Source organism: Natator depressus, chromosome 2 (genome assembly GCF_965152275.1).
Source record: "Natator depressus isolate rNatDep1 chromosome 2, rNatDep2.hap1, whole genome shotgun sequence".
NCBI lineage: Eukaryota > Metazoa > Chordata > Testudines > Cheloniidae > Natator > Natator depressus.
The window spans coordinates 56,024,491-56,037,833 of NC_134235.1; the positions used below are offsets into that span (position 1 = coordinate 56,024,491).

Sequence of the window (13,343 nt, forward strand, 5' to 3'; positions counted from 1 at the left end):
GCATTAAGGCTAATATTGTCAGAAGTGTGGAATAATTTTGGATACTCTGGCTTCCTAATATTTACTTGTCAGAGGTGTCAAGCACCTAAATCTCTCGTTAAGTTGAACTGGAATCCTGGGTGCTCAGCACCTCGGAAAATCAGCCTATAGGTATCTCAATTTGGGTGTCCAAAAAGCGAAGCACCCAAGATTAATGGACACTGTTGAAAATTGAAGACACCGCTAAATCTCTCTAGGTTTCCCTTTCCCCATTTGTAAGATGGGGATAATAATATTTATCCATTTGTACAGTGCTGAGGTCCTTGATCTATAAAAATGCAAGGTTATTATTATTAGTAGTAATGTTATAGAGAGAGAACAAACAGCTTAGAAGCCCTGTATTTACTTTCTTGGAAAAATAATGGATTCTGACTTTATTTGCATAGTTGTTTAATTTATTTCCTTACACATTTTCTACCAGAGCTCCCTGTATGATATTGTAAAATAATGAAATCTAAAGACACTATGGATTATTGTATTGGTATGTATGCAATGTTTAATGTAAAGTGGCTTCATGCAGAGAACTGAAATGAGACACAGATGATTCATTTACACATTTATTTACTAGCCTGCTTATTCTGTCAGACTGAAATGGAGAACAATGCCATTCATTTTACAGACATTTGACATAAATCAAACAGGTATTTTGATGTTGAACAATTGTACAGACTACCACATGCATATTAATATGTTGATTGGTGCAGAAATATTTAGTTGATTAGCAAAATCTAGTATAGCAACAAAAAAAAATCACATTTCCTTTTTTATGAGGTTAAAATGCAGCTGATATGGAGACATTGATACGAATACCATTAGATGTGAGAAGTTATTATACTAATGGTGTAAGGTGGGGAGCTGAAAAAAAGTAAACTATTATTAAATGGTATTATCTGCAGAAAGAAATGAAATCAAAATATTTCTAGTAAATATAATAATAATGAAACAAAGCATGTTTGATGCAATTACCATTGCAAAATGCCCTATGTTATAATTCCCAACTGCACCCCAAGACAAGCAACATGTGAAGCAAAAGCAGCAAATTCTCCCACAAGTCTGGGGCATTTTGTAAAGGCAGATGATTGAGGTTAGACAAGACTTATCACATTATGCCTTTATCGTTGAGCGACAGTTTTTTGTAAAGAAAGAGATATGTTGTTAACAGAGCGTTTTACAATGAAATGCTGCTAATCCTGTAAAATGGAACAAGGTGAGGACACTACTATTGTGCCGAGAGAACTTGAAAAAATACTTTTGTGCTTTTTTTTTCTGCAGCATTCAGAGCATTCACAAAAGAATACAAAGTAAAATTCATTAAACTCAGTAAAACTAATTATAGTACATATTACTGTACCTAATACAATAAATAACTTATAAAGATGAAATAATACATATTTTAGTTGATATTTACAATGATCTTAAAATAATAGGTTATGTAGTCAACTTTCAACTTCTTTGTACACTAATCCCTAAATGTTTCATTTTATGTGCATGACTCCCCTTAACGTTAACAGGAGTTAGATGGCTAAAACTCTGCATAACTCTTTGAAAATACAAAGGTATAAATCCAAAACTCTGCCCCTACCAAATGTGCCCTTGATTGTCCCACAACAACCTTTTTTATTTTTCCAGTTTGCAACATCTGATAGAAACTGTTTGGTTTGCCTCAAGTCACAATAAGTTGCCCAATTCTTCAGTTCTACACAGGCAAAACTCCCATTGGCTTCCTTCCTAGAGCCTGCAGGAACAGGAATAATGACCCAGATCCTCAAAAGGTATTTAGGCACCTAACTCCCATTGGGCCTAAATACTTTTGAGGATGTGGGGCCAACATATTTTGTTTTCTGAACTTCTAGCTCAAGTACCAGTATAAAATATATGTGCTTCCCCTTGTAATTGTACAAAAGTAAACGTCATTTTTTGCTACATTTCAGATGGGCACAAATATACTGTCCAAGGGCCTGATTCTCCACCACTTTGTGTAGCCATTTATACTTGTGAAAAGTAGGTGTAATGCACCTCAGGCCTGAGTCTGCTCTCATTCACACCAGTGTAAACGAAGAGTAAGTCTACTGAAGACAAGGAGGTTACATGCTAAATGTATAGCCACCACAGGGTGCAGTCACCTGCCCACTCCATTAGCTCCACCACTAGCCTACCATACCAACTCGGGAACATTTCGCACCCAGTTTGCATGGGTAAATGATTACCGAAGATCCAAAGTACTGGAGAATCAGGCCTGAAGTACTGTCACATGATCAAACCATTAGCTAATGTCATACATGGGCTTCCTGAGTTCACTTCACTTGGAATAACTAGGAATACAGGTGGTGAGAATTTCACTTTCGCAAATGGTCAAATCCAGCTTTTCTTACCCACAAGTAGTCCCACTGATTTCAAATGGTGCAATTTGCATGAGTAAGAGGTGCAGGACCGGTCAAGGACTGCAGGATTGGCTATATCCCTGAAAAGTGATGGTTGGTATTCAGATATCTTTCCAGATAGAGCGATAAGACTGTCTTCAGTGTCTATACTGCAATTAAACACCTGTGGCTGGCCTGTGTCAGTTGATTTGGGCTGGCAGGGCTTGGGCTGCTGGGCTGTAAAATTGCAGTAGACGTTTGGGCTTGAGCTGGAGCCCAGGAAGAGAAGTGTGAAGGAGGATTTGATACCAGCCTTCAACTACCTGAAGGGGGGTTCCAAAGAGGACGGAGCTAGGCTGTTCTCATTGGTGGCAGATGACAGAACAAGGAGCAATTGTCTCAAGTTGCAGTGGGGGAGGTAGGTTGGATATTAGGAAAAGCTATTTCACTAGAAGGGTGGTGAAGCACTGGAATGGGTTACCTAGGAAGGTTGTGGAATCTCCATCCTTAGAGATTTTTAAGGTCAGGCTTGACAAAGGCCTGACTGGGATGATTTAGTTGGGGGTTGGTCCTGCTTTGAGCAGGGGGTTGGACTAGATGACCTCCGGAGGTCTCTTCTAATCCTAATCTTCTATGATTCTATGACCCTATGAGGGGGCAGGGTCCCAGAGCCCAGGCTCCAGCCTGAGCCCAGATGTCTACACCACAGTTTTACAGCCCCACCCCCTGAGCCCCATGAACTGAAGTCAGCTGACATGGGCCAGCCTCAGGTGTTTAACTGCAGTGTAGATATACAAGTGTCCTTTGAAGACACTGTAATTTAGGATACTCATTTTGTTTTAGTGTTCATGCTGAGCCTTGTTCTTCCTTCTGATCACTGTGTGTGACTTCCATTGAAGTCAATGGAGGATCTAAGTGTTACTTGAGGGTAAAATTTAGCCCAATGAAATTAATAGCCCAGACCACTCTTTTGTTCAGCAGAGATTTTATGAGTGTTTACATTAACCGTAAGAGTACAGACAATGCATAGAGTGATGAAACATCACTATTAAATTTAATTAGCAGGTTTGGGCAGCATAATGTTTTATTTTGAGTTAGGTGAATTAATTAGTATTGTGTTCTCTAGAAAATTTTAATTAAGAAGATCAGTATTCATTGGTATGTTAGTCCCCAACTCTACAAAGGGATCAGCATTGTCCTCTATTAGCCCTCATAAAGGAAATTAAATACCAAAATAATCATTAAAGTAATAATACAGGGCCATATGGTACCACTGATGTTTTAGAAGAAATCCACATTGAAGCTAATGGGTAATTCTGCTTAAATCAGTGGGACATTTCCCAAAGGTATTATTTATACTCCCAGCAGAGGAAACACACAGACATGTCTGTTACTCCACCCTTGACTCACCCCTTTGTACTAGTATTACATCTCATACGGTATAACCATGTTCTTTGGGCTGAGATCAGTGTTCAAGAAGCCAGCATGCGATGCAACCAGTATTACCAACTTCGCCTAGTATCTAATCTCTGTTCCCTAAGCAAAGTGATGGAGAAGCTGGGAAAGAGTCACCTCCAAGAACATTTGACCTGCATTAGAATCCTAGATCCTTTTCAACTAGGGTTTAGACCACACACTGGACTGAGATGGCTTAGGTTGATGATTTCCTCTAGTCCATGGACAAGGGACAAACATCCATACTCATGCTGCATGATTTCTCAATAGCTTTCAACAGTCAACTAAAAATTGCTTCTAGTATGCCAGAAAGACCTGTGAGGGATGAGCAAATCCACTGAGCTTCTTAGAATGATCATAGAGGGTGGTGATGGGAAACTGCACCTTTGCTGCCACAGGCCTCACTTGGGCAGTGTTGCGAGACTAGCCTATCTTATTCAAAATATATGTAAAACTGTTTGGGGAGAGCGTGTGACATATAGCCTCAAATACCAACAGCTAGAGATGGTATCCAGCACCGCTTGTCCCTCAGATCAAATGCTAACAATGCCACCTCCTATTTACCCTGCACCTAAAAGAGATTAATGCTGGGATGAAAAGCTGCTATCTGAAGCTAACCTCTGAGGAAACGGAATCATAGAATCATAGAACTGGAAGGGACCTCGAGAGGTCATCTTGTCCAGTCCCAGGCACTCAAGGCAGGACTAAGTATTATCTAGACCATTCCTGACAGCTGTTTGTCCAACCTGCTCTTAAAAATCCCCAGTGATGGAGATTCCACAACCTCCCTAGGCAATTTATTCCAGTGCTTATCCACCCCGACACTTAGGAAGTTTTTCCTAATGTCCAACCTAAATCGTCCTTGCTGCAATTTAAGCCCGTTGCTTCAGTGGGAAAGTGACAGTGGGAAAGTGAAAGTGGGAAAGTGAGTCTCTCTGAAAATCTATCCAAAACCTGCACATCAGCCTCAGGTGAGTGGATCTACCAGCATCAATCATATAAACAATCAATAGCCTTGGAATCACCCTGGCATTTTTACTGCTCCGATATGCACATATAGCAATTAAAGACTTTCAGAAACACCAGCTTCTATTTATGCCTCTGCGCCAGCCTATTGTATGCTGCCTTTGCCAGAGTTATACTGCTTGACTGCTACAATGCATGTGTTAACAGGAAATGAGGGCAACAGCTTTGAAAGAGCTCTGTCCGGTTCAAAGCGTGGCAAGTATCCCAGTGTTCTGGACACTATAGTGGTTCATCCCTGAATAGAGGATGAAATTTAACTCCCTTCTATGAGAGATTACACTGAGCATGAATCTCCCTGTTTGCAAGACAAAATGCAAGACTTCTCCCTTCATGATAAATTTCTTTAATAAATAAATAATAATGAATTTCTCTATATATTTGCACAGCCGTATCTGCCATTTGGGGGTAATGGGAGGAGAACCAAAGCTCAACAAAGAGACTTTACTGTGAGTTTATTTTTCAAGAAAGTGTTCAAATATTATAATAAGCATGGTGTAAATGCCCAGGTAGACAGACTAGGTAGATGGAGACATAATTCACTGTTTTGAGACTCTCAGTGAAGAACCATAGGAACTGCTGTACAAGCACTGTAGGAGAGTTAGGGTCAGAATTAGAGCCTTAATGCTATATTTCATATCCATATTTTCTCATTATCTATGTATAAGACCAACAGATATATTTTTTTTAATTAACAACATGCCTTGTTGACTTACAGTTTCTTTGCCTTTCTTCCCCTTTTATTGCATTTTCACTTCCTGGTGGACCTGGGCTGGCTACTGTGAGACAGCCTCTTTCTGCCATTGTTTCATTTACAATGTTTTACACAATCAAATCTTTTCATTGCCATCAAAGCCAAGATTGTGCATTCGTGAAAATAAACATGTAATCAATTAGGGTGGGAGCCTCTATCAGGCCAACCTGCAACTTTCCTCATTGACTTTGCTTGCAGTTTGGCCTGATAATGACAACAGAATTGAGTCCTTGTGGCAAAGCTATTTTACAAAGGCAGTAGCATAAGCAGTTAATGAACTACTATGCAAGCACAAGAACTTCAAAGTTCAAACTATTTTAAATGCAATATTCCATGAAATTCTTAAAGAGTCTAAACATGGTATTCGGAATTCTCTCATTTCTAACTCATTTTGCTTGTAAACATAACTAATTGCTATTTCTATTTTCACTTATCTATTTGGGATTTAGTTTCAGGATAAACATCATTCCCAATAGAATTAAAGAACCTTAAACAAGCTTCTGATCCATATTTATAAAAAAACAACCATTAAAACATGCCAATGTTTTTAATCTACAGATGATATCTATTGTTAATAGGAACTAAGAAACCAATTACTGCTTTGATTTAAAGATTTGAAACAAAAATACAAGGTATTAGAGACATATTTTTGCTTATGTAGTATGGCAGTAGAAATAAACAGCTGTTCAGCTCAGTGGCTTTGGTGTTGTGTCCGATGGCAAACCACCGCTTTAACTTGAGCAATGTTTGACTTCTAAGCCCAGTTGTGAAATGAGAACGCAGTGCATTATATTGCCGCATCAGCATAAGGGTTCACACCTTCTATGAAATGAAGTTTAAAAGGCTTTTGGTGTTTATTAAAAAGGTGTAGTTGCTTTACACAAATTGTGTAGTGCAATAACTTTATTCTCCATATTATATTCTTAAGCCCATACGTTTCCCATATAACCATAGTTTGCCGTATGTATTTACTTTGCACTTTGTGAAATATATCACTTTCTGCCCCTCCTCTGGAACAGTGTCACTTAGACAATCAGAAAATGTAAATCTCTTTTAAACATGTAAGTTTGGCTAAAACATGGAAAATTAATTACAACTTTGATTCAGAATTTTGAAATCAGTGTAAAAATTTAAAAAATACTCTTTGCCTATGTTTCAAAATCATCTTAATGAATGATCTTCATGTTCCAGGGATGCCAAGAGCCAGGCTCCAGTTTCAATTGCCCGGGTGTGCATGTAAATCTGGAGTAACCAGAGTACCGGAGTCGCTCTGTTTATACTAGTATAGAATCTGGCCCCAAAACTCTAAAAGGTCTCCTTCTATTGTAATATATGGCAAATGGGAGCAGAATTGGGTCTGAAATGGCTCAGAAGTCTCAGCAAAGCAGAAAAAAATGTAGGTCAAGTAGTTTTGCATAATTTTAAAGGGATTAATTTTACTGAATCAAATCACCCAGGACCATGCTTCTGATGTATTCTCTGTTGGAGGAAGAGACAGGCCCAGTCCTGCAGCCTTTACTCTGGTCAATATTTTAATTTGGAGTTTTGCATGAGTTAGGTGTTCAGGATTGGGCCCCTTCTTTCTAGGCTAGGCTGGAAACGCCCACTGTGCAAGCCTGTGTTCCTGGAAATATAATTCAGCATGATCAACACTGTGCTACGTGAACTAGACTATCATAGAAAACATTTCTAAAGCCTGATCCTTCTTCCCTCAAGAGTTCTAAAATTACTATGACTGTTATTAACGAGAACTACATTGGCTTTGCCTGTTCAATTGTAAGCTTCTGTGCTTCTCTGAACATGTTTCAAATATAATGGCCAATAAGGGCCCGGTCTTGTGATCTTTACTCAGTCAAAGCTCTCACTGATTTTACTCGGGGCCAAATCTCAAAGTCCTTACTTTGGTTTTATTCAGTCCTTATTCGGCCAAACTCCCATTGGTTTCAATGGGAATTTGCCTGCACAAGGCATGAGGGCTTGATTCTACACCCACTGAGTTCTCAATGACTTTACTAGGAGCAGAATTAGGCCTTGATAAAGGACTGATTTAACTCAGGGGAGATTTAAGGATTAAAACTCCAATGAGCGCCATATGGTCAGACTCCTGCTCCTGTACAGAAAGCCACTGACTTCAAAGGGGCTCTGACCATGTTCAGAGGTCCACCTGTGTGGAGAACGTTGTGGCATCAGAACCGTAGACCTGCGGGGGTTGCCTGAACAGAGTCATTAACTTGAATAGGAGTTTTCCCTAGGTTAAAACTAAAGGACTGGGCTCCATTTGGACAAAACCTGGTTTTCATTTTGTTGGCTAGAACCTAAAGGCAGATCAAATAGGATTGTGTGATTTCAGAAAACTGTACATAGAAAATACGGACCGACCAACACTTTAGGCATATAAAATGGACTGGCATTTAGTCTTAGTCATTGAAAATATCTACCAGTAAACAATACAAATAAATATAGAAGATTTAACGACTAGAAAACATTCAAGAGATAATTAGAACAGTGAAACAAACGGTTGAAAAGTGTTCAGCAGAGTGCCATAGAAATAGGTAAAATTATATGTAGCAATAGAGTTACCTGGACTGCAACTAAGGACAGAAAGTACATTTTTATTTTGAGAAGTAATGACCAGACACTGATTGGGAGAAATGATATCGTATGCCAGGGTTTCAAATCACACAAGAAACACTTGGACTCATTTTGGTAAAAAAAAAAAATGTCTTTAAAAGACCAACAATTAAAGATTTTTCTATTTTAAACCAAGGAACTATGCTGTGCTTATTATTTGGTCCAGCCAATTGAACAGGTATATGGGGTTCTATCTTGCAGCCCTTACATGGGTGAGACCTGAGTAAGCTCTGCATGATCAGCTCTGTAGTCTTTTGGGGAAGGCAGCTTTGTAACAAAAATGTCCTCTCTTCTAAGAGAAGCACACCATGGACTGGATTGTCCCACTCACTTAAGAGAGGGGCAACTCTGTTTAAGTGAATGAAAGCACACGGCTGGATCCTCAGCCTCCGTAAATTGGCCAAGCTCCACTGAGATAAAGAGAGCTATGCTGATTTACACCAGCTCTCTACCTCAAGCATTTTTATGGCTCCCATTACCACAGTATGTCAGAGCCTCACAAGCTTTAATATATTTTTTATTACAATACCCCTGTGAAAATTGTTCTTCCCATTTTACAGATGGGGAACTGAGATACAGAGGGGCTAAGTGACTTGCCTAAAGTCACACAGGAAGTTTGTAGTAGAACAAGGTATTGAACCTGGGTCTCTCAAGTACAAGGCTACCTTCCTAACCACTGGAAAAATCCTTCATCTCAGGTAAGGAGCTGGCCCACACCATAGCAAGACCACTGTCAGTAAGAAGGGAATCAGGCTCTATATTTCTGAAGTAGTCAGAGGAAAATATCAAAATGAAATTATTTGTTTTTCACAAGGAAAAATATTGGCTAGTTTACATTATTGTGAATCTGCTTATTCATCAGACATATGGGGATTTATGAACTGAAAAAATCTACTAGATGAATCATGTATTTACAAAGATTTGTTGTCTCTTTAGTACATGTAATATTGGTACTTGATAAGAAAAAATGAATAGCTTCATTCATGCAGGAGCTTCATGGGTGCATTATAAGCTAGGTTTGGGTTCAGCATCTTTCTTTTCCAAGGCTGAGACAGAGCTCAAGTACACCCTAAAAATAAAGATGCTTTGGCATTGGGGGGAATGGGGTGGCTGATATTTTTCCTTTAATTAAATGCTTTTTTTCTGTTGATCCATGGAGTGGCAATGGCAACAGCCTTCAAGATAACTGTTCCTCTGACCTCCAGCTGGAACATGGGCACCACAGTTAAAGAGAAAAGAGAATTGTAAGTTAAAGGGGGAAAATGCTAAAAAAGGGCCCTCAGGAGATCATCAAATAAAACAAAAGAAATAAAAACATTCTTGTTCTTGTTTTGAGAGTGAGAAGTCCTTGGATATAAACTGTTTCATTCTTGATGGCCATTTGGCCCTATTTATTGCCACGGCAATAACTGTATGGTTTGTATTCTTATTTGATGATGGGGCATTGTTATAAATTAGGAAATTCTGGCAGTGCTTATATAAAATATTAAATGCTTCAATTCTGGTCATTAAATCTTTACTTTTTCTCAAGAATCCTTCATTTAAATTACAAATGCAACAACAAAGTTTGTGCAAATAAAAAATGATTTACAGCACAGATAAACTAAAAATACTGTAGTCCCTTAAATAAACAGATATACTCATGAGCTTTTTAACAGAAAGCAAGATATGTGAGATGCTTTAAGCAGAAGTTGCAATTTTGCAACATAAGTCTGTACAAATCCTCCAGGCAATGTGCTGTGAAGGAAGTACCTGTGTCCCAGGAAACTTGATGTCCACAGATCCTTGAAAACAGTAGCTCTCCCCCCGACCCCAAACTATTTACAAATATATTAATTTGCAAGCTCAAAGCACCTTGTTTCACATCATTATGAATGCATGCATTGACTTTTAATCCTTTCATGTGCAAATTCTAAAACTCCTTGTAACCAAGAGAAAAAAAAAGTTCAGAGTTTAAAATCTGTCTACAATCATAAAGTGAAAGGATCAAAATGTCAGACTTTGCAGAACACTGGCTCCTAATAGAGCTCTCTTTATTTTACTCACTGTTCTTGAGTCATTTTTTTCTCCCCTTTTGTTTGTTTGTTACAAAAAGCAGTCTTGGAACTCTTTACTTAAACAGTACGTAAACTAAACAACTCTTCATGCCATGCAAAAATAACAATTTTATGCACTTTTTTTTGTTTTTGTTTTGAGGCTTCCATGTTTTAGTTCACAGGCATTGCTAACTGTGGTTTTAAGAAGAGTTTTTTTTATTGCTTTTGTGACTAGTCACATGCTGGTTTCACGTGTGGGACAATAACCAGGTTCTCCTGGATTTGAATGAATTTCTGGGGCAAATAAATGGTTTTCCATTTTGTAACTTTCTTGGTTACTGCCCTTCTTTACTTCACTCCCAGCATGGTAAATGTCTTGAGTACAGTTGTGGCCCATGCTTTTGGGTGAAGAAGAGCTGACTCTTGGCTCGTCTGTTAAATGGGTGCCATCACTGTGTTTGTCCCCAAAGCAATTTGTTTTGATATCCTGCTGCTTTTCGTGTTTCACACCAGTGATCTCCATGAAGTCTTCTTCTTCTTCAGTGTCTATTTCAGTAAAGCTTCTCTTCTCCTTCGAAGGGAAAGTGAAAAGCTTTTGTTTGGGAAACAGAGGGGATGATCTTTTAGGAGGTCCCTGGCAAAGCATCGAGGCATCAGCACCCAGCATGATGGGTCTTTCACCTTGGGGTGAATTCTCTTCTAAAAGAATGGTGCTAATATGCTGAGATGTAGACTGTGTAAAGTCCGCTCCTGCTGTTACTGGCAATGGCCTCACAGTGCTTGGTGGAGTTTGTGGAGCACTGCCTCTGTTTTCCTTAAAGTTAACTTTAAGGGATCTAGGTTTTAATGGATTGTTACCTTTTAGAGAACTTTTGGGGCTTTCCATGGCACTGTCAAAACGCAAGTGACCATACAGGACAGTTTGGGAGCCACAACCATCGTTGTTTGCAGCAGTGTCAATTGGCTTATAGTCAAAAGTGACATCTTTAGGGGCAAACGTTTTCTCTCTTGTGAGTGATACAAATGGAGAACTCTTTGTTCGTTGGTTGTCCTCTAGATTAACAGAGTCACTCGGGAATCTCATTTGCAGGTGAGAGCCAAGGTAAGGAGGAAGGGGTGACCTTTCTGTTTCTGTGAAGTCAGTTGCACAACTGGTGAAGCTATCAATACTAGATGTGCTTCTCATGTCTGTTATTACATCTGTATGTCCAGCTGGCAGCTGATCTCTCTGCCCAGTGACCTCTTCCATTTCTATTTCTTCCTCATACTCAGGTGGTTTTGCTGGCTGATCTTGGTAGCCAGCATTAAGATTAAGCTGAGACTGAGTTTTAGTAATTTCATTATATAACATCTCTAGTTTTTGAGCACTCAGGTGTTGTGGGCTGGATGCAGCAGCAGCAGCATTATTCAATTGCTCATGGGAGCCCTGCTGACTAACTTCCTGATATTTGTTCTCAAAAGACTTATTTGAACTTGTTTCAGACATTGTCCTTCTGGCCCACTTCCACCTGCTCGGAGATAGGTGGTTATCATCAGGTGTATCCTTTGAACTGGCTGGATTGCCAGGCTTTCCTGTGTCCACTGCTACGTCAATGAGTTCCATACTGCGTGCAAAAGCATCTTTCAGGTTCATGGAGACAATGCTTCCATTTCTTTTAGCTCGCTCAAGGGCCTCTCTTCTTTTAATGGCCTTTTCCTGCCGTTTTTGCTCCTTGTAAAACTCAGAGAAGTTATTCACAATGATTGGTATGGGCAGGGCGATTACCAGCACTCCAGCAATGCAACACAGTCCTCCAACTATTTTTCCGAGTAGAGTCTTAGGATAAATGTCACCATATCCTACAGTGGTCATAGTGATGGTAGCCCACCAAAAGGATGCAGGGATACTGGTAAACTTTGTAGCATCTTCATCCTTTTCAGCAAAAAACACAAGGCTGGAAAAGATCATTATTCCCATTGCTAAAAATAATATCAACAAACCCAATTCATTGTAACTCCGCCTGAGAGTGAAACCTAAAGACTGAAGGCCTGTTGAATGCCTGGCAAGTTTAAGGATCCTTAGTATCCTCATAATACGAAATATCTGAACCACACGCCTGACGTTTTGGAACTGCAGCACACTTTTGTTGGACTCTGTGAGGAAAATGGTGACATAATATGGCAAAATGGCCAGTAAATCAATCACATTTAATGGACCTTTGAAGAACTTCCACTTATTTGGTGAGGACAGGAAACGCAGAAGGTACTCCATAGTAAACCAAGCAATACACACAGCTTCAACATGTGCTAACTGGGGGTTGTCATTTGGTTGTCCAAATTCATCTATTTCTTGAAGCTCAGGTAGTGTGTTGAGAGACAAAGCAATGGTTGACAGAACGATGAACAGAATGGATACAATGGCCAAAATCTGTAAAACAAAATAAACAAGGCTCTGGTTAGCAAACCATCCTGGAAGCTAAAAGTAAAGGTATTTGTTAGTGGTTGCTTGTATTCTTTTAAAAAATGTGTTAAGTGCTCCAAATAAAGTCAAAATTATTTAAAATTTTTCTTTTCTTTTTTTTTCTTTCTTTTATTTGATTTTCACAAAGAAAAACGCTAGATTTACCCACACCAAGTCAAATACTGCTTCTCTTACTGACTCCAGAGGGTCTACTTATGAGTAAGGTAAGCATGATTTGGCCTACAATTTTAAAATAAAAAGGTTGGTGATATTCATTAATTCAAATTAACTCTACAGGCAAAGAATACAAAATGCCACAGTTTCTGTAATTACATTAAACATTCATCTTTTAGCATTCAGCATTAAATGTAATTATTTTAAACCTTACTCACTGGTGAGAAACTGAATGGCTGATTGTGATGGGGTGTATGACCCCACACTGGGCTTGAAGGGGTTAAAGGGCTGTACTGGGCCCAGATAGCCCCACCTCTCCAGACCTGCAGCGCATACTCCAACTGAAGAAAGAGTTGAAAAGGGAGCAACCCAGCGCAGAAGGAGGGAGGCTGGGGAGGAGGACAGACTTTCCATGGAGGTTCTTGACAAGG

The 13,343-nt window shown here is 39.3% G+C and overlaps 1 protein-coding gene across 1 annotated transcript in view; it reads right to left on the reverse strand.

Moving 5' to 3' along the window:
• Positions 1–612: 612 nt before the first annotated feature.
• KCNB2 (potassium voltage-gated channel subfamily B member 2) overlaps positions 613–13,343 on the reverse strand; it is a 303,213-nt gene continuing 290,482 nt past the window's right edge. The window contains exon 3 of the mRNA XM_074944237.1: positions 613–12,705. Within this exon, the coding sequence (XP_074800338.1) occupies positions 10,534–12,705 (2,172 nt within the window). The 3' untranslated portion in view covers positions 613–10,533. The remainder of the gene's footprint in view (positions 12,706–13,343) is intronic.